At 47.0% G+C, this 21,890-nt stretch overlaps 1 protein-coding gene across 5 annotated transcripts in view; it reads right to left on the reverse strand.

Moving 5' to 3' along the window:
* Positions 1-21,890, reverse strand: part of TLN2 (talin 2) — a 469,337-nt gene that overhangs the window by 73,686 nt on the left and 373,761 nt on the right. For all 5 annotated transcript variants that reach the window (XR_007133078.1, XM_047766192.1, XM_047766194.1 and 2 more), the window contains 7 exons: positions 21,274-21,417; positions 19,583-19,744; positions 11,504-11,644; positions 10,270-10,451; positions 8,803-8,935; positions 6,296-6,397; positions 816-986 (listed from right to left, as the gene is read on the reverse strand). Coding sequence is in view for 4 of the 5 variants with exons in the window: in XM_047766192.1 (XP_047622148.1) it covers positions 816-986; positions 6,296-6,397; positions 8,803-8,935; positions 10,270-10,451; positions 11,504-11,644; positions 19,583-19,744; positions 21,274-21,417 (1,035 nt within the window). In the remaining variant the exon portion in view is untranslated. The remainder of the gene's footprint in view (positions 1-815; positions 987-6,295; positions 6,398-8,802; positions 8,936-10,269; positions 10,452-11,503; positions 11,645-19,582; positions 19,745-21,273; positions 21,418-21,890) is intronic.

The raw sequence follows: 21,890 nt of genomic DNA on the forward strand, positions 1-21,890 counted from the left end.
GTTTTGTTCCTGTGATAACCACACAATATGTTTTTCTTTCCCAAGAATGCTTACCTACACACTCTGTCAGGGGAAAAAAACAAAACAAAACTTATAAGTTTTGTGTCCTTTTTATTTTATTTTATTTTTTTTGATTTTCCTCTTAAAGATCCCTGGGAATGCCAAGAGAAGTTTTTTTTTTTTTTTTTTTGCTTTTTGTTTTTTAGGGCTGCACCTGTGGTATATGGAGATTCCAGGCTAGGGGTCTAATCAGTACTACAGCTGCCAGCCTAAGCCAGAGCCACAACAATGCCGGATCCTTAACCCACTGAGCGAGGCCAGGGATCAAACCCGCAGCCTTATGATTCCTAGTCGGATTCGTTTCCACTGTGCCACAACAGGAACTCCCAAGAGATTATTTGTTTTTGTTTTTTTTTTCTTTTTAGGGCTGCACCCTCAGCATATAGAAATTCCCAGGCTATGGGTCAAATCAGAGTTATAGCTGCTGGCCTACACCACAGCCACAGCAATGCAGGTTCCGAGTAGTGTCTGCAACCTACACCACAGCTCATGGCAACGCCATATCGTTAACCCACTGAGCAAGGCCAGGGATTGAACCTGAGTCTTCATGGATGCTAGTCAGATTCGTTTCCACAGAGCCATGATGGGAACTCCCTATATGACAGGAACTTCCTATTTCTCATGTTTGAAATCAAATGCCACCATCCAAAAACTGAAGTTGTTTCCCCTGGAAACAAACTGGAGGGATGGGATACAGAAGAATGTGTAATGGCTTCTCAGTGTCCTAAGCAAGCCCCCCACATCCTGAACTGTACCTTGGGGTTTCCTCCGCCTTCTTTGGACGCATACAACATCTGCAAGGCAGATTCGGCAAGTGTCTTGGTCTGGTCCAGGACCGTCATCTGCTGCTGGTGGTCCAGAATCTTGGAGGCAACACCCACTGCAGCCAAGATCAATGGTTCAAAGTAGCTTGCCAGCTGTGTTACCTTTCGAGACAAAGAAAAGCCACAGTTGCATCATGTAAATCCATGTGTCTTTTGCAGGGTCTCTGCTGGTGCGGGGGAGATGGCTGGGACTCAAAAGGAGAGGCGGATCTGCTGGCCTTGACTTTTTTTTCCTATTTTACATCCAGAATCATGAATTACAGCCAACATGTTATACGTACTTTAGATCCTCAGACCTTACTCATTGTTGAAATTTACTTTCCGAAATACTTATTAATGAATCTTGCTTGGATCTTACTTTCTCTGGGGAGCTCTTTGTCTCATCTCTGATCATGGCAGATGTGCTAAGAAATTCATTCTGAGATCCAGAGTTAGGTGTGAGAATTTTACAGCTTTTAATTTTAATTTAATTAATTTTAATTTCAAAAATAGCTTTTGAAAGAACAAAGATGAGTGTCCCACAAACTCAAAAGGAAGGAGGATAGGAGTGGGGCAGAGGAGCAGGGAAGGTGAGGAAAGCAGCCTGAGAATAAAGGTACCCTCAGCAAGCCCACCCAGCTGCCTCTGCCCCAAGCATTTGGACTTGAGGAACAACAGCAAAAAAAGCAAAAATGCTTCACATGAGCTGAGATGCTCTGTTTATGATTAGCTCAACCTGGGAAAATAAGAAAGCCTAGCAAGACAGCTAAGTACTGCAGCAGCAAGGGCCCGTCTCCAGTAGACCACACCATAGACAGTGTCCCTTGGTATCTGCAGGGCTTCGCATGGACACCAAGAATCAGCGGGTGCTCAAGCCTCTCACACAAAATGCTATCATGCAGTTGGCCCTTTGAATCTGTGGGTTCTGCATTCACGGGTATGGAGGGCTGGCTGTATGGCTCACCAAAGCTCACAAGCTGGGTGCTACAGGGCCACATGCCACAAACATTTATATGGGTGTGTCCTATATGCCAGACTCTGCTAAATGCTTATGCCCATGCATTTCTTCAGCTAATCTCCAAAACATGTGCATGAGGTAGACACAAGTGAAGAAGCGAGGCTTAGATGAGTGAGGTAACTTGTTCAACCCCATACAGCTGAGTGGTGGAGCTGAGACAGGGACCAGGCATCCTGCTCCCCAGCCCAGTGGCTCTACCACCACCCTGCTGTCCGCTATTTGTCACTTTTACTCCAGTTCTGCTATGGCTGCAATACTGCATTTTAGAAGTTCATTTGCTACATATTTGTTTTGTAAAGTGTTGAAAATAAAGTCTGATAACACAGCAACACCCAGCTACCTGGCATCCGTAATATCAGATTTTAACATTTTGCTGTATGTGCTTCAGATACCATCATCTATTCCCACTCAGGTAAAACACATAAAATCAGATAAAACACTGATCATACTTTTCTGTTCAATGCCTCAGCTCATGTGGCAATCACTAATTGCTAAATTATTCCCATCAGGTGTATTTAAGTTCAAACCTTTAGCTAGAAGTTCCCTTAAAGCTCCTTCTCATCATGTGGAGGAAGAACGAGGGTGGCAGGGATGTGGGTGGGAAGATGGCTTCACAAGGGCAGTCACTGGGTCAGCAACAAAGCAGGGCTGGGGCTGAGGCAAGGTGGAGGCCCAAAATACTCAAGTTCATTGGAGCAAATAGTGAGACAAGACTATGGGCCAACTTGGACCTACAGATTCTCATACTAAGTGGTTAGCCAGACAAAGACCATATGATATCACTTACATGCGGAATCTAAAATATGGCACAAATGAACTTACTTACAAAACAGAAACAGACTCTCAGACATGGAAAACAAAGTTGCAGTTACCAAAGGGGAAAGGGGGAGGGAGGGATAGATTAGGAGTGTGGGATTAATGTATACACATACGATATATAAAATAGGTAACCAACAAGGACCTACTGTAGCACAGGGAACTCTACTCAATATTTTGTAGTAACCTATAAGGGAAAAGAATCTAAAAAGGAATATGTACACACACACACACACACAAAATGAATCGCTGTGCTGTATACCTGAAATGAACATGATATTGTAAATCAACTATACTTCAATAAAAAAAAAAAAACCTAAAAAAAAAAAAGACTATCAGCTAACAATAAACACACTTTTGCGTTTCTATCCCCAGTTACAGGTATCTTACAGATAGGCTTCAAGCACTTGAGCAGGGGTGCTTGCCCTTATGGTGTTTCATGTGCATGTTAAAGCCCCCCCCCCGCCCCCAGTCTGGGCAGATATGATTAATGCCAAGGCACACGGCTTGCTGGATTTTGGACCTCAGTCCTTGCTTCAGCCAATGGCTTCTATGTAAAGCCTGGCCTTCACAGCCACGTTGGATTTCATCCCCTCTTCCTCAAGAAGGGCACTGGTGTCGACAACAAGGGGAGCAGTGCCATGATGGGTCATCAGAAGTCAGGGCTGAAGATGGGCTCTGTCAGTCCTAAAGAGTCGACATGCTTAATGCATTAGAATCTGACATGTTTTTTTGAAGTTAGTTTTACTATTTTAATGTACATTTTAATGGATAAGCAAGGAGATCCTGCTGTATAGCACTGGGAACTCTATCTAGTCACTTGCGATGGAGCATGATGGAGGATAATGTGAGAAAAAGATACGTATGTGTGACTGGGTCACTTTGCTGTACAGTAGAGAACTGACACAACACTATAAACCAACGATGATAGAAAAAATAAAAATTATAAAAAATACAGTACATTTTACCATCTCAACTGTAAAATGTCAAGGGTTGTTGTGTGCTGAGCCTAAGAAAACACAACTAAACAGGTGTCCGACTTCCTTCTGGAGGGAGGACGGCTGGGTGGTGGGTAGGATAAACTTGAGTTTCAGAGCCCCTAGATCCGAATCCTCCCTGCCAATGCCTCTTTAAGAAATCTTAGGCAAAGTGCTTCCTCTTAATGAATTTCAGCGTCCATCTCTGTAACAGCAGTAGGTTGTTAAGATGTTAGGGGGATTAAGTCAGCATTTGCAAAAGCTTTCGCACAAGGCCTCCGGGAGTAATCACTCCATGCACCCTAGGGGTCCTTATTCTTCACAACACTGTGCAGCAAAGGTCTTTTGAAGGGACGGGACTTTTCCTGCATTTAGGAAGCTTTTAGCAGGGACTCTCACACCTTCTGGTCTTGAGGGACATGACAGAACAGGTGACCTCCTCACCTGGGCTAGCGCAGAAGTTACAATAACAGAGAACTTTGAGGAGTTCCCGTCGTGGTGCAGTGGTTAACGAATCCGACTAGGAACCATGAGGTTGAGGGTTCGGTCCCTGCGCTTGCTCAGTGGTTTAATGATCCGGCGTTGTCGTGAGCTGTGGTGTAGGTTGCAGACGCGGCTCGGATCCTGCGTTGCTGTGGCTCTGGCATAGGCCGGCAGCTACAGCTCCGATTAGACCCCTAGCCTGGGAACCTCCATATGCCGCGGGAGTGGCCCAAGAAATGGCAAAAAGACAAAAAAAAAAAAAAGCAGAGAACTTTGAGTAACTGATGTTGAGTCCCTAGGCCAAGGGTGGAAAAGTGGGTTGATTGGTGACCACCTCCCTCAAAAAAAAGGTACATCCATGTCCAAATTCCTGCAGCCTGTGAAGGCGATCTTACAAAGGGGTCTTTGCAGGTATATTAAAGAATCTTAAGATGAGATCATCTGGATTACTTGGGTGGGCCCTAAACCTACTAACAAGTGTCCTTAGAGGAGACAGTAGGAAAGATGGAGAAGCAGGAGACAACGTCACCATGGAGAGAAACTGGCAAGACTCAGTCAAGGAATGCCAAGAGCCCTGGCACACTGGAAGCGGCCGGGAACAGACTCTCCCCCGAGGCTCCAGAAAACAGTTAGCCCTGCGAGCACCCTGACTTTGGACTTCTAGACTCCAGAGCTGTGAGGGATCAAATTGGCGTTGTTTAAGGCCCGCCAGTGCTGTATGTTGTTACAGCAGCGTGGGAAACCAACCCAGGTGGTGTCTTTATCACCCCCACGCAGTGCTGAGGCTGCTGACTTGGGGCCCTATCTGGACACTGTCGTGAAGCACTGGAACCACGTGGATATCAACCACCAGCCCATGACTTCTCTGAATGGAGAGCCGCTAGGCTGCATTTGTCCTGAACTCCCTTTCAGAAGGTGGGGCTCCTTAAGCCAAAGGGCCGAGTGTCAATTTATAACTCAGATGACACAAATGTGTTACCTTTCTTCACATGCATCCAACAACACAGGAATTAATCCCCCATACTGACAGCTTATCTGCAGAGATAAGCTGCCCTAGATGTCCAGAAATATTTTCTCATGAAATTCCTACTGGAATCAAAGGTAACTGCTGCAGCGAAGGCCGGCTGCTCTGTCAAACTCACTCCCTCCGCAGGGGTCACATCTGCAGTGCTCTGGCCCCCAGGACACCCCCCACCTTGCAAACAGCTTCAAGTGTCCAGCCTTTCTTATTAAAAAGGGACTCTGAGCTGAAAGATGAAATTCACCACACTTAAAGGCAGAGAGACACTGGCCAGTTAAAAATCCCAAACACCTCTCCTTAGAACCAGCAGGACGCTTAGGGGGCCCTTAAGCTATTCTGTAATTTGAAAAAGCAGGCATATTGATTTTTTAAAATCAATACCTGCAGAGGAGATTCTGGGTACTGGATTTCTTGATCATCGATAAGGGCGGCTGCACTGATAAATGCTAGGAAACCCTGCAGGTTGTTAAAAGCCAATGTCTGCCCTCTCTCCGCTGAGGCACAGGCTGCTTGACAAGCGAACTCTCTCTGAAGGATTTGCAAAATGAACCCCAAGAGGCAAGGCATTATTCAGCACCTGCAGCCATGTGGTAGGAACGCTGGGGTGACGTTCTGAGCAGAGTGGCCACACGGAGGCTTTAGTGGTCAAGGGCGAAGTCAGCAAGTTTGCTTTGCTTCTTCACGTGTGAACCTGGACCATATATTAGAACCCATGGAGGAACAACATCCCTTAAACACACCAGACTGAGGCTGGCCAGCAGGGACAAACGATGGCAGACACCAGGCCAGGAGCCCCAACTTTAGTCCCTGGCTTGTCCGAGCGAAGGTCAAGAGCAACAGCGAGGTAAGTGCCTCGCCGGCTGCAATGTCTGACCCCCCACCAGAAAAATGTCCCAGCAGTTTTTGTCCCAGTGCTAGGTGAAAACAGATCCTGAGGTGGTCATTTTTGGAGAAGCTGTGGGAGGAGATCGAATGGCATTCCTCTAATGTAAGCCAGCGCTGAGCCAGGCATAATGCCTACCAGGAGGCTTTGGGAACAAAAACAACAAAATCAATCACAACTGTCCCCCAGCCCCCTCCCACACACTCTCAGCAGGAGGCTCCCAGGGCCCTTTACCTTATGTCCCAGCTGAGCCGCTTCACCCCGAGCCGCCGTCGCAATGGGATCAATAAGGTGCCCAATTTCCTGGACCACTGAAGTCAGCTGCTCCTGCAGGGCCTGGCAAGGAGAGAGCTGTCAAGTTTACCCCATGTGGTTGTACTGATTCAAAATGACCCATGTGAAAGCTAAGGAGACCACAAGAAATGGATAGCAAAATGCCTGGGTATACCATCCAGCCACTGGCCCCAGGGACCCCCACTTCCTCTGGGCTAGATCCCCCTCCACCCACAGAGGACATAAGGCAGCCAGGGGAACACTTCCTACTGGCTTCTCACTCCTGGCAAGCATAGTGACAACTGATGCTACTGCTGTCTTTACTCTGGGTTACTCAGCAGAATTACTGACAAGGTGGGACCACTGTGGCTTTCCAAGAAGGGAAGGCAGCTCTCTGTTCAAGTGCAGAGTTAGTGGTGGGTCTGATCCGGCACGCTGTGTCCTCAGAACTAAAAGCCCCTTAAGCAGGGAGCAGGAAGAAGGGTGACCTGACAATGAGATCAGCTCTCTCAAAGCAGGACGATTTCCTGGTCAGCAGACCATGAGAATGTCAGGTGAGCCTCCCACTGGACTTAGGCCAGGAGCTCAGCTCATTGTTTTTGGTGATGTGGATACTATTATTGTAAATTTTATCCTCAGGGCATTTCTTTTCAGGTTTGAAAGACAGATCAGTATCTCCGTCCCAAAAAAGTATACCCATAAAGAGGGGGGGAAGGGGATCCAGATGATACTCAAGTGTGGAGAGGCCAGTAATTCAAAGATGGAGAGTGTTAACTAGCAGAGGTGAAGATCAGAGCCTTTAGTGGGACTCTTCATAAGCGCTTAACTCCACAGAGTTATGACTGGTAGATCAGAAGCCCTGGTGGCTCAGCAGGTTAAGGATCCAGCACTGGCACTGTAGCAGCTTGGGTTGCTGCTGTACCGTGGGTTTGATCCCTGGCCTGGGAACCTCCACATGCCGTGGCTGCATCCCCCCCAAAAAAAGAATGCTGGACATTTGAGGTCTGCACACGCCAGCACAGAATGGGGTGATTCCTGACAAAAAGATAGTGTTCTGCTCATCAGAACTGAGACTCAGGCTCCCAGCAATGCTGCTTGAGGGCCGGGGGGCTTTGAGTAGAGTTTCGTCCATGAGAGGAGCAGCCTAAACCACAAACTTGAAAACAAAATCCTGGGCAACCAAAGGAAAAAGATCTAGAGAGATGGAGGTAGGTGGACAGAAAGCTCCACACTTCCAAGGGTCTTCTTTAGCGAATTACTTATCTTCCCACTCATCATGTAACTGTAGTTAAGAATGCAGGATTATTCCAGTAATGTCTTATTATGGAGGGCTGGTTAAATGAAGTGTGGGGTAAGTAGGAAGCACACACAGATAAATGGGAGGGATTTTCTTCCCAGGGAGGAAGGCATGAGAGAGGATACACTTTGGGAGGGGTGGTAAAAGGATGGGGATGCGAGGAGCGGGTGGTGGGGGGCCTGCGAGGAGTGGGTCGCCGGGGGTGGGAGGTCATCTGTGTTTCCTCATCAGAGTGCTAGTTACAGGGTGTGCAGTTGATGGTTGTTCATGAAGCTGCACTTGGGAAGGCCTAACAGGTTACTAACAGGTTAATAATAATTCTAACATTGCGCACAGGATGAGAATGCTTATTTCTTCTTTCCTTCCTTGGAAATGGGGGAGGCGGGTGCAGCTGGAGTGAAGCAGACAGTTCTGTTAATAAAAAATGGGCAGTTCCACCTCTGCGCCCCACTTAGAGACAGGGGCTGAAGTTCACGGTTGGTGAGTTCAGTGGCAGTAGGGAAACATCAGCAAATAGACTATCCATATTTATTAAGCACCTTCTGAACATCAGGCATTTTCAACGGAAAAAGTATGAATCGGGGGGCCTTTGAATGCGTAGTAGAAAAAACTCAAAGGGGCAAAGCAGGAGATTTCTATTTTCAACTTTGGAAAAAGGGACAAGAAAGGGCAAAGTGGCTCTGAATCAAAACAACACAAAAGGTCTCCCAATGCTAGACATCGAGTAACTCAGAGCAGAATCCATTATCTCTGATGAACCAAGCACAAAGGATTGAGTTCTGAATCTGCCCATTAGTCAAAAAAGTGCACCACTGAAATATGAAGGGAAGCATTCAAAACGCTCTACTGATGTGCCAACGTGAATATGGAAACCCCGCCTAGTGACACACTCTTACTGAACAATGATCATTTTCTCCAGATTTCAGGTATATCTGAACCTTCTACCCTCACAGTACCCATGTTCCTTTGCCAAACCACCGTCCTCTATTCAGTGTTGGCTCTACCGCCTCCAAAAACTTCCCAGGTTGGCTCCAGGGGAAGGTGGTCCAATGACGAAACTCCTGCATTACAAACACACTGGTGCCACTCCCCCATCCCCAAAGCCTAATGTTGGGATTCTTCAGTACTTCCAGAGGCTTCCAAGCTGGCCACGGAGCCCCAGCATACACACCTCCACAGAAATGTCATCCCTCGTGGCCAAGCTCTGGCTGACAGCAGCCAGAGAGGCCTGCTCGATGTCCCGGATGCACCGGTTGATGCTGTCAATGGAGTAGTCACACTCCCTCTGTCCAGGAGCCTTGTCCCTGGAAGGGACAGAGCAAGTCAAACACAGACTCCATGAAGCTCAATTCCAAAAACCTGCTCCAGCACTGGTGGGCCAGGAGTCCCTGTATACTATCTACTCCACTCCACTGCTTTAGGGAGTGAACCCTAATCCTAGCGTGGCATAGCCCAAGACCTTCTTACAACTTCTATTCTATCTACTTATTTCTTGTGGGAAGGATAGGGTGCTGTCCTCCATCTCAGGCAACTGCAAATGAAACAATTTAGGGCAATCTGGATTCTTTATTCACTTGCTTGGGCATAGGATCTTCATCTAAAACAAAAAAAGTCAGTACTACTTCCGGTGCAACTATACTATGCTCTCTTCATTGCATACTATTCACAAAGTCTTGGCTGTAGCAGGAGTCAAAATATTTTGTGGATTTTTCTTTGCGAGGCACAAAGAAAATCAAATATGGTCCTGAGTCTCAAAAGCAACTGACAAGCAAAATATGAAGTTCCCAATGTGGCTCAGTGGAAACGAATCTGACTGCATCCATGAAGACGCAGGTTCAATTCCTGGCCTTGCTCAGTGAGCTAAGGATCTGGCATTGCCATGAGCTATGGTATAGGTCGCAGAAGCAGCTTGGATCCGGTGTTGCTGTGGCTGTGGTGTAGGCCAGCAGCTATAGCTCCACTTCAACCCCTAGCCTGGGAACCTCCAATGTGCCGCAGGTGAGGTCCTAGACAGACAAAAGAAAAAAAGAAAAAAGCAAAATATACCTAAGAAAAGGGATGCATTCCGTGTTGTGAGGTATTAACTTTGCTCAACTTCAGGAATGTTTATCTCTTCAGGGGATGATTTTTCAGGCTCCTACTGTTATGAAGGAGGTTAGAGATGCCCAGAGTTACTGTGGGACCTAGAATATTCTTTCTATCTCATTAGCAAAGTAAAGAGTAACCCAAAATCCTGCTAAATAAACAGTGGTACTCTCTGCCTAAGTTTCAAGGTGTGCACAATATGGTACAATAGTCAGAAGGACTGGGACTAAAGCAATCAGGCCTGGGGATGACCTTGGGACTGTTACCTAAATGCCTTTCTGCCTGAAATCTCTCACCAGTAAAATGGAGACAGTGGCAGCAGCATCTACTTTACAAGGTTGTTGTGATGAACACATAATGTGACACAGGTAATATGTGTAGAACAGTATCTAACTTATATTCTTGTGACAAGGGCTACCACTTCTTCCAAAGAGGTAAAGAGAAAGATGATAATAATGATCAACACTGCCATCAAATAAAAGTCCTGATGGATTTATCCCCCTCCTGCCCTGTTGGATGCAGGTCCCCTGCAATTTCTGGAGGAGATACTAACCTGATAGATGTGATGAGACTCTTAATAGAGTCAGACACAGTGTGGGAATGTCCGGCGAGCACAGACCAGGTAGGCGGGTCTTTGGGGTTGATGGCCAGTGAGCGTGCGGTGCGGATGAGGTACGATGAGCTCTCCAGCATGGTCTTGGCTGAGACCAGGATTGGTTCCTGTGCCTGGGAGCCCTGAGACCAAAGAGCAGAAGGGTCAAGGGCAGGTTGGGGTCAAGGGCAACAGATGAAGTGGATGACGTGGACCCTGGAAGGTCCTGCTCTTTACCAAGTCACCACTGCTGTCCTTTGAATGGAGACAGAGGGTAGGGACCTATGGAGACTGGCTCACATGAGGTCTAGATGGTGAGGATGATGGTTCACTCCTTAAATATCCTTTTTGAGTGTGACACATACCAAGAAAGAGTCAGCCCCAAGCCTATGCAGAGAGACTGCTCTCAACTTATAAAGCCAAGACATTCCCTCTTGTGAGATGTCTACAGAACAGAAACTGACTCACAGACATGGAGAACAGGCTTGTAGTTGCCAAGAGGGATGGTTGGTGGGGGTGGAGGGGGATAGATGGACCGAGAGTTTGGGGTTAGGAGATACAAACTATTACGTTTAGAATGGATAAGCAAGGAGGTCCTACTGTACAGCACAGGGAATTATATCCAATCTATTGTGATAGAATGTGATGGAAGATAATATGATAGAAAGTGTGTATATATTATATGTATGACTGGGTCATTTTGCTGTACAGCAGAAATTGACACAATATTGTAAATCAACTATACTTTAATAAAATAATTTAGGAATTGGAGTTCCCTTTGTGGCACAGCAGAAATGAATCCAACTACTATCCATGAGGATGCAGGTTCAATCCCTGGCCTCACTTAGTGGGTCAAGGATCAGGTGTTGCTGTGAGCTGTGGTGTAGGTCACAGATAAGGCTCAGATCCTGCGTTGCTATGACTGTGGCATAGGCCAGCAGCTGCAGCTCTGATTCAACCCCTGGCCTGGGAATTTCCATATGCCACTGTGCAGCCCAAAAAAATAGTAAAAAAAAATTTAGGAAGAAAAGAGATGTATGGATATTGAGATTCATTAACTCTACACGTATCATCACTGATAACAATACTAGTGCCCTACATACCAAGAGAGAGAGAGTTTGTGTTCATACTCATTCAATGCCACTCAAAACTAGGTTAAGACTTTAATAATACCTTTGCTGCAAAGATTTCCTACCTCAGAGCTGATCTGGGCAGGAATGCTGACAAACTCAGGGTTGGACGCGAATGCTGTCAAGTTCTCCACGGCTTCAATCAAGGGGGCAGTGGCAATTCGACACTTATTGCGGTTGTCTTCAGAGAAATCCCCATCCAGCGCCTGATGGGAGAAAACATGGGGCTCACTCCTGGACCATAGCAATCACCTCCCAGCAAAATGAAGGTGGTTTGATGAGAATACTGAGGATGTCTGGTGAATTTGTGAACAGTGAGTAAGAACTAATTAGAAAATTAGAACACTCCCTAATACTATACACAAAAATAAACTCAAAATGGATTAAAGACCTAGATATAAGACCAGACACTATCAAACTTTAGAGGAAAACATAGGCCAAACACTCTCTGACATAAATGACAGCAACATCTTCTCAGATCCACCTTTTAGAGTATTGACAATAAAAACAAAAATAAGCAAATGGGACCTAATCAAACTGAAAAGTTTCTGCACAGCAAAGGAAACCCTAAACAACACAAAAAGACAACCCACAGAATGGGAGAAGATATTTGCAGGTGATTCAACCGACAAGGGATTAAAATTTAAAATTTAAACACCTTCTGCAGCTCCATACCAAAAAAACAAACAACCCCATCAACAAAGGGGCAGAAGATCTAAACAGACAATTCTCCAAAGAAGACATACAGATGGCCAAAATACACATGAAAAGATATTCAACATCACTCATTATTAGAGAAAAGCAAATCAAAACCACGATGAGGTACCACCTTACACCAGCCAGAATGGCCATCATCAAAAAGTCTACAAACAATAAGTGCTGGAGACAGTGTGGAGAAAAAGGAACACTAGTACATTGTTGATGGGACTGCAAATTGGTGCAACCACTGTGGAAAAGAGTATGGAGATTCCTCAGAAAACCAAGCATAGAACTACCATTTGATCAAGCAATCCCACTCCTGGGCAGCTATCCAGAGAAAACCACCACTCGCAAAGACACATGTACTCCGATGTTCATTGCAGCACTCTTTGCAATAGCCAAGACATGGAAACAACCTAAATGTCCATCGACAGAGGAGCAGATCAAGAAGATGTGGTACATATACACAATGGGATATTACTCAGCCATTAAAAAGAACGAAATACCGGCATTTTTAGCAACATGGATAGACCTAGAAATTATCATGCTAAGTGAAGTCAGCCATATAATGAGACACCATCATCAAATGCTTTCACTGACGTGTGAAATCTGAAAAAAGGACAGACTGAACTTCTTTGCAGAACAGATGCTGGCTCACAGATATTGGAAAACTTAAGGTCTCTGGAGGAGACAGTTTGGGGGGTGGGGGGATTTGCTTGGGTTGTGGGATGGAAATCCTGTGAAATCATACCATGATCATTATACAACTACAGATGTGATAAATTCATTTGACTAATAAAAAAATTTAAAAAATAGAAAGATTAAAAAAAAAGAATTAGAGAGATCTCTGCCATCAAGCAGAGGAGCTTAGCAGAGCAAGTATAAGAACTAAAGCTATGGGTGTGGTCCACAGGCCAACTGACCTCACCGTTTATCAACTCCCCACTCACCAGATTCCAAGAGCACCCTGCTCCCTGTAAGCCACACTTCCCATCTTTGCAGCTGAACTACTTCCTTCCCATCTGAGACTACAACCCTTTGGCTCTTCCCTTCCTTTTCCACTGCAAGTAACTCTATTCTCTCCCAAACTACAAAAATACGTTACACTGTGTAGCACTTTCAACTTCAAGGTTATTATTACTTTTTTTTTTTTGCTCTTTTTGTCTTTTATAGGGCCACACCCACAGCATATGGAAGTTCCCAGGCTAGGGGTCTAATCGGAGCTGCAGCCACTGGCCTACACCAGAGCCACAGCAACTCGGGATCTGAGCTGCGTCTGCAGCCTACACCACAGCTCATGGCAATGCCGGATCCTTAACCCACTGAGCAAGGCCAGGGATCGAACCCACAACCTCATGGTTCCTAGTTGGATTCATTAACCACTGTGCCACAATGGGAACTCCAACTTCGAAGTTATTTTTACAAGGATGTCCCTCAATGACTGATGGAGTGAGGGCTTCCGTTTTGCCATTGTGAAATGAGCAAAATGGAATCCGACGGGGAGAAACAGACTAGAACTATCCCCAGGGGTATGGACAAATCTCATACAGTATTTAGGTAAAGAGGCCAGACACAATGGGGTTCTCACTGTATGATTCTATCTGTGTAGAGTACAAAATCAGATGAAACTAATTCAGCCAGGTCACCCTTTAGAGACAGTGAGACTGAAGGACTGCCAAGCGGGCATGCGGCACCTGGCTGTGTCCTGTTTCCTGATCTGGCTGCAGTTACTTAGGTGTGTCCAGCTTGGGAAAATTCAGAGCACACATGTGTTTTTTGTCTATGTATGTTTTGCTTCAACAGTTTGTTTTTGTTTTTTTTCTTTTTAACATTAGCAGCAGTAACACAACGGCACTGAATGGAAAGTCTCATCCCGATTAATGTCCTGAATGGAAGACAAGCTAGACCAGTGGCCTGTGATGCATGCCAGGCTACCCCCCAAGGTTAACCCTTGGATCCAAGGTTCTCCAACCCTGAATTCCACCCCCTCAAGACTAAGACTTTTAGAACCAACAGCCTATAATCCAGCAGCGACAGCCCTGCCTCCCAGCAAAAGAGCTACATTTGAGAAGGCAGGTGTGTTTGTAGAAGAATGTAAAGTTCCTTTTTAAATGACCAATTAACCATTTAATTTAACCATTCTGAGCCATATACAAAAGCCAATTTAGACAATTAGTGAACAAAAAACAGGAGGTGCCAGCATTACAAAATAAACCGGATCTGAGATGGGAACATTTCTCTTTCTCAGTAAGGCAAGAGTAGGCAGGCACAGATAGTTTACAGGATATTTGGCTAACAACTAAGTCTTGGCAGCTTGGCACAGTAATTATACATCCACCATGCTAATATTTTCAGAGGAATTCCTGTACTCCTGGCTATTTTACTGTCTTGGCTAACACTGTACACAGTTTCCCTCTGCTCATGCCCTTCTCTGCCTGATGGGCACTTACCTTGACCTTAATATTGCCCAAGCTGTGGTTCTTCCAGGCCCAGTGGGAACCCTCTGTGCCTGCTACTCACTCACATATATGGCCTCACTGCCATTCACATACTGATTGACGTTGAGTTAGCACCTGTTAGTTGCACAAGCTGTGCACTGGTGATGTGACAGTCAACTGTCTTGGAACCCCCGCCTTGTTGCACTATTACCATCACTGACTCCTTGAGGTCAGGCCCAACTAGCCTTCAGAGCAATCTGGAAATAGAGCAGGAGGCAAGGTGGGCACCATGCACCAAGAGTTGACAGAAGTGGCCCCAGCACAGGCAAACCCAGGAAGCAGGCAGATGGTAGGAGTGGACTTTGGCAACAGGGGAACTCGAATTGCAGCTTTGCTCATCACAGCCCCTCCAGCTGGAATGAAAGGGCTGCTAGCTCAATGGAATAGGCGAGTGTCTCTGGGGTGCTACTCATTCCTCCTGCTTCTTGCCTCTCTGCACTCCTCCCATCTTCTCCTCTACCTTCCACAAAGCTCTCTGCCTGCTAGGAAGGCAGATCAAGCCACTAACTCTTAGTTGAACTTAGTGAAAATGACAAGATAATTACCCCATGTAAATCTCAAGGAATAGTTTTCGCATTGTGCACCAACAGGATGACGCAAGGAATAGTTTTTGAGCCTGGGCTCTAAAAATCACATATCACGTAGCCCATTGCTGGTCAAGGTCAAGACCCTGAAGAGCAGGGACGGTGAACTAGAACCCCAAGCTCCAACCCACTACATTTTTCCATTATCAAGAGGGAACAGCTATTTCCTGCAAAGGCAGCATTTAGCATCAGAAAAGATGGTTGCTCACATGGATAGCATTTCACATCTGAATGCTGCTTCCACTCCAGGGACCCCCTGAGCTACCCTAGTAAACTAAATACTCCAATCTGGCCATGGGTGACATTTTAGGCAGGCAGGACAGTTTTCACATGGACATCCAACATCATAGAATGTCTAGTGCTCCAGCTCTAACAGTGGGTAAAGAGTAAAGCCACCTAGCCAAACACCCAGCCCCATCAGGATGAGGGCACTCTCCACCCTGGGCCAGCTCCTCTAAATGTCCTCAAACTTGGCAAAATCCACAGGGATCTGGGAGAAACCATTTCTGCCTGGGTCCCAGAATCAAAGCTGCAAGGACTTAGGGCTTAGAGGGGATGTTAAGCATCATTTATCCCAATGCTCAATGTACCAGGTGATAAAACCCACACCTAGAACATGACCTGCTATGGCAAGCTCATGGCTCAGACCAGAAGCCAAGGCCCCCGGCTCCCCTCCCTCCCACGGACCTCAGATAAAGGCAAGAAGAATCAGGCATAAGAAGCCGAAGAGGGTTTCCTCCTTTTTTTCTTCTCAAGAAACCGACTTTACCAATGGGAACAAAAGGATGATCAAGAAAAAGTACTTACAGCTGCATTACAACCATTAATGAGCGCTGGAACTGGTGTCTTTGGGATGCACTGGAAAGGCTTAATGGCAAAACCCTGCGCTTCACCTCCTCTGTGAGAGGCAAGGCCAGGCTCCAACTTCTCAGCCCAACAAAAGCTGCTGTTGCACAATTTCGACCTGGCACCCAAACCTGAGTGACTGCACATTTAAAATAACATTCCATTCCATGCATCTGATTTGAGGCAAGGGAAGGAACCGCCTGGAGAGAGAAGCAGGTATGGGCCCCCATGGTTAAGGGTCTGTGTGCTTCTCACTTGGCCGGCACTGAATGCTAGCCTGGCAGGGAGGAGGGCGCACACATTTATTCTTGCTGAGCCATGCATCGGGATTGCAAAGAATGCCATCAGTAGAGATTTACGATTCCGATTCCAGGAGGCAGACTTTCTAATGGGTGCTGATAACCCACTGTGAGGTCATTGGCTCCCTGCTCTTCAGTGCTCCCCGCCGCCGCCTCCCCCCCCCCTCCCCGACTCCACCCTATTCCTCTCCTTTCTGACTATAGAGGTATGGCAGCTGGGATTTAGGCTTAGGCACACCCTTGTGGTTTAAAGTGGAAGGAAAAAAGCACTAAGAAGCCTAACACAGAGAAAAATGCAGATATGGTGGCAGCTGTCTCAAGTATTTAGGGAATTAAATATTCATTTGCTTTGCTCTCCAATAGGATTCTTAGCCATTCCTTAACTCAGGATATCTGTCCAGTATGGAGGGCTAGAGTGAAATGACCTTTGCCATTTTCCTATTAGTACATTAAAACAAAGCTCACTGTCCCCAGGAACCTTGCCACCCTGTGGGTATTGAAAAGCCAAGCGTATTTCAGCAAGTTGAGGGGCAAGAGGGTCACTGCCGCTCCTGGTGCACCTCTGCTGATCCCCAGGGTGCTCGTGGGAGAAGTGGCCTTCATTTTCTGCAGGTACAACACCCTGTGTGCCCCTCTGAAGTTTCTGCACAGGCCTATCTTTCAGGCCATCCCAGGAGCTCATCTGCTGCAAGGAATTGCAAAGAGGGGTTGTTGCCACTGAGAGAAGAAGCTGAAAGGAAGATGAGATCTTAACCGAGGTAGGTCAGGACTGAAAACTGAGGAGGTGGCAGAAAAGAAAGGCTTCCCGGAATCGGTACAGCAGAGTTTCTTGCCTTCTTCTCTCCCCTGGTCCATCTAAATATAGTCTGGCTTTTGACAATGAGAAAAGGGCCAAGTTTAACTGAAATACGCTGATTATACAGCAACCGACAACGTCGTCACGCCATTCCACTGCAGTCTCTTCACCCTGCCCGCCCCAAGCTTGCACACGAGCACTGTAAATGCATGCACCCAGGTATTTCTTCCCAGGCTTGTGAGATGGGGTAGTCTCTCCCTACAGAAGATAGGAACTGCAGGCCAAGGGCCAGAGCAGGAGATCTGAGCTTGAATTCCGATCTACCGCGTACTGGCTGAGTCACCCGGGGACGGTTACTTAACCTCCTTGTGAGTCAGTGTCTGGACTGTAAAACGGGGATGACAAGCACAGGGGGGCTGTGGGACTGACGGAGTGATATACACAGAACCCTTGGAGCCAGCTTTGTGCACACTAAACATTTAAAAAATGTAACCTCTGGAGTTCCCTGGTGGCCTAGTGACCCTCGCCACAGCATTGTCACTGCTGTGGCGAGGGTTTGACCCCTGGCCTGGGCACTTCCACGTGTCCTGGGTGCAGCCAAAAAAATGTAAGCTTTATTCATTTCTAATACTAAAACTCTGATGGTAATTAAGAAAAGCTGCCACCAGGATTTTGGGGACACCTGGGCACGAGCTTTAATTTGTATATTATTGGTTGTTATTTAAGGTTATCTTCAACCTATCTTATTATCTTCAAATAGGTAAGTTTTGTTTATCCTTTTTATTTTTATTTATTTTATTTTATTTTATATTTTTTTTGTCTTTTGTCTTTTTTGTTGTTGTTGTTGCTATTTCTTGGGCCGCTCCCGCGGCATATGGAGGTTCCCAGGCTAGGGGTCCAATCGGAGCTGTAGCCATAGGCCTATGCCAGAGCCACAGCAACGCGGGATCCGAGCCGCGTCTGCGACCTACACCACAGCTCACGGCAACGCCGGATCCTTAACCCACTGAGCAAGGCCAGGGACCGAACCCGCAACCTCATGGTTCCTAGTCGGATTCGTTAACCACTGCGCCACGACGGGAACTCCTATCCTTTTTATTTTTAAGATCTTACGTAGGAGTTCCCGTTGTGGCTCAGTGGTTGACAAATCCGACTGAGAACGATGAGGTTGCAGGTTCGATCCCTGGCCTTGCTCAGTGGGTTAAGGATCTGGTGTTGTGGTGAGCCTGTGGTGTAGGCTGCAGACGCCGCTTGGATCCTGCATTACTGTGGCTCTGGTGCAGGCTGGCGGCTACAGCTCCGATTGGACCCCTAGCCTGGGAAACTCCATATGCACAGGAGTAGCCCTAGAAAAGGCAAAAAAAAAAAAAAAAAGGAAAGAAAGAAAGACAGAAAAAATCTTATGCAAACAGCTAAGAAATTGCTGATGGGGTAACTGCCCCATGGCTCTCGCCTGCCCACCTCCAACCAATGCTGGGCGGCACAGTCTCTCCTCAGCTCCAGCTTGGCTCAGCCTGTTGCCTGATTTTTCCACATGACTAAACCAGCTTCACACAGTGCAAGGGAAACGAGGTGTGTGGCAATCTGTCCTCTGGAGAGGGCAGGGAAGTCCTATTATTCCAGGACAGCAACAGAGCCGAGCATCCTACCTCAAGGAGCATGAGAACCCTGAAGTCAAGTGTTCACCCCGGAGGCCTTTCCCTCCTCCATATTCTGGTTTACATGAACTGCCAGTCTGCCTAGTTTGCCTTCCATGATCACCTCCTTTAGAGACTGGAGGGGGCACTGGGTTCTTTGCCTGGGGTCTGCTGTCCAGCCTACGGCTGTCCACTTGGTGTCCCACCTAGGACTGACTAGATTTGTGGTCTGCTGCTATTACTACAGCTCAGCCACTGCAACTCCCTCCTCCCAAGGCACCCTGCCCCGCCTCCCCTCACCTGCCAATGGCCACTCACACCCAGATGAACTTGTGAAAACATGGAATGCCCTATTTTAAGAAGCTGATGCTCCACTTAAAACAGTTAAACAACTATAGACAGAATAGATGTCATAGGACAGATTAAACTGATTTTAGATGAAAGAGATTTTCCCAACAATTTCCCATTCCCCTCTCCCATCTCCCTTGGTCCAGAGATATTTAGCCACCATGGCAGGGCCCTTGGCCAGCCCATCACAACCAGCCCCACAGAGCACATAGTTCACCCCTCCCCACATGCTATGCAGAAGGTTAGGAGAGACCAAGGCTGATAGTTTTGCATAGTAAATACCTTTCTCATTCATGAATTCCTCCTCAGGGACTTAAATCATGAGACTGAATTAGATGCTGGACTTCACCAAACGCAAATCTTAGATTCATCCCGTACCTCTTTCCCCTTGCAACAGGCATTACAGGGACCCCTAAAGCTTCAGCTCAGCGACCTACCTTGATGGTCTTCACCAGGTTGGCAGTGCTGTTGGCCACTTCCTTGGCTGACTGGACAAAGTGCCTCTTGGCCACCGGGTTGCCCGTCTTGGACGAGGCGATGCGGCACGCGTTGCACAAAGCCGAGGTGTGCTTGGCGACGATGGTGGCAGCTGACAGAACCTATAAAGCAGGGCACCCCATGCTTCAGTGCAGAGGAATCCACCCTAGACTCGAGCCTTAGATTCTCATTCAACTCACATGTCTCAGGCTCCTATAAATAAAACCCATATTTCTAGCTCTGCAGACCCTTGAAGTCACTCTAAGAAAGGAGAAGGCAAGAATCATTAAGCCAGAGAGAATAAAGGAATGGAAAGGAGATGCTGATATAGTGGTGGAAGTGGGCTGGGTTCCATCTCAAAGGAGATGTAGGTAGCTACCCTTGGGGACCCCCGGCCAGAAGGGATATATGGTCTAGGGTCTAGGCCAGCATTGCCCACCAGACATACAGGGCGAGACACGTACCTATTTTAAAGTTTTCTAGTAGCCCCATTCAAAGAAGTACAGAAACAAAGGATATTATTTTAAATAATATATTTTATTTAACTCGATATAGCCAAACTCTTTCATTTCACCATGAAATCAATTTAAGCATATTAAGATTTTACATTTAAAAAAAAATTATTATTATCCTACTGAGTCTTTGAAACCTGGCCTGTATTTTACACTTAGAGCTCATCGCAGTGTGGACCAGCTACATCTCAAATGCTTATCAGCCACATGAAGCTAGCAGCCTCCACATGGGAGAGTCCAGGTCCTTATAAGCAAAGCGACCATCAAGGTGCATCAGCTCCTTCCTTACCCCAAGGTGCTGCAGGCACCTTGTTAAGGGGTTTCACTCAGGAATCTCCCAGGTGTACCCCCAACTGCTTTTCTGAATCCACCTGATCCACCTTGCTGGGGCTGCTAACACCCCTTTGGCCTTAACTGGACAGGTGAGAAACCTCAGGTGCACTGATGCCTGTCTTAGGTCCAGATGTTCCCTATTACCTCCTCTACTGGGTCCTTCTCCTGCCTCAAGAAAGCTGGTCCTAGGGCCAACAGGGGGTATGCTACCTGACAGTCTGCCTCTGCTAGCCCACAAGGGCCATCCTTGTTCCTTTTCAGCACACAATGCTTGAATTACTCAACAGGATCCATGTTTCTCAGGTATCAGAAGCATCATGGAATGTCACACATACTGTCTAGTTCTCAAACATCTCTGTGTCTCCTTTTGTGCTATAGATTCTGACCCAGCTCTGGGGCCTGGCTCAGGGCTGGAGAATTCATCATACCTTCCTCCGTGCCTCCCTAGAACTGTCATCCCATCTCCCAAACTCTATCCCACAGTCAGAGTCAAGGGGGTAGGGATCTGAGCATAGAGCAAGCCCTTGACATATGCCCCCTGCACTGAATGAATGGAATTGTTAGACTCCTGATGAAACTCGCTGTGACCGCGCCACACTGAATGCCTTCCAGCACTGCACTCCAAAGCACCTGCCCGTTTCCACTTGCACTGCATGTTGCAATATCCCCCTAAGTCATGATCTAGAGCGCTGCCTTGAGCTGGATTTGCAAGCTCTGAAGGAATGGTCTTCTCTACTCATGCCTCCCACCACCCACCTCCAAGAGCTCAAGAGCTCACAGAATTCACATCCTTGCCCCATGTTTACCTGTGACGGGCTGCTGCCAGGATCCACCAGGTTCTGGCATGCCATCTGGATAGCCTGGTTTGCCCTGGCAAACTGAATGGGGTCCACAAGGCCCTGGTGGCCTGCTTGGCTGTTTGGATCCGAGATGCCAACCAGGTATGCAGCCTGGAAGGGAGGAGGAAAGCCACAGCTCAGGTCCTCTGCCTGCCTAAGGGGAACCACGGTCCCACAGTGCACATGTGGCAGTCATTATCACTGCTCCCAGCACAAGGTGGTCAGGGTCATCTCATCAATAAGGGTTTAAGGTTGGACAGGCTGATGGCCACTTGGGCCAGAAGGAATCTGCCACAGGCTTTTTGGAATAAAGTCTCCTTGTTCTTAAGAAAGTCTCAAGAAGTTCTTCCATATGACCATGATGCTCACTCTTTGGCTGGCAGATGGGAGAGGGAAAAAGAGTGGATGTAGACTAATGGCATGGAGCTTCTGGGTAGGCCAACCCTGGAGACTGCCCTACACAAAGGTTTCTCATCTCATAGCCTAAGGCATACTTATTGTTTGGGCCAATATTTCAAACTGTAAGTAAGAATGAGTAAGGGGAAAAAAAAGGCAGTATTTGGGGAGTTCCCTGGTGGGCTAGT

Source organism: Phacochoerus africanus, chromosome 2, assembly GCF_016906955.1.
Source record: "Phacochoerus africanus isolate WHEZ1 chromosome 2, ROS_Pafr_v1, whole genome shotgun sequence".
Classification (NCBI taxonomy): Eukaryota; Metazoa; Chordata; class Mammalia; order Artiodactyla; family Suidae; genus Phacochoerus; species Phacochoerus africanus.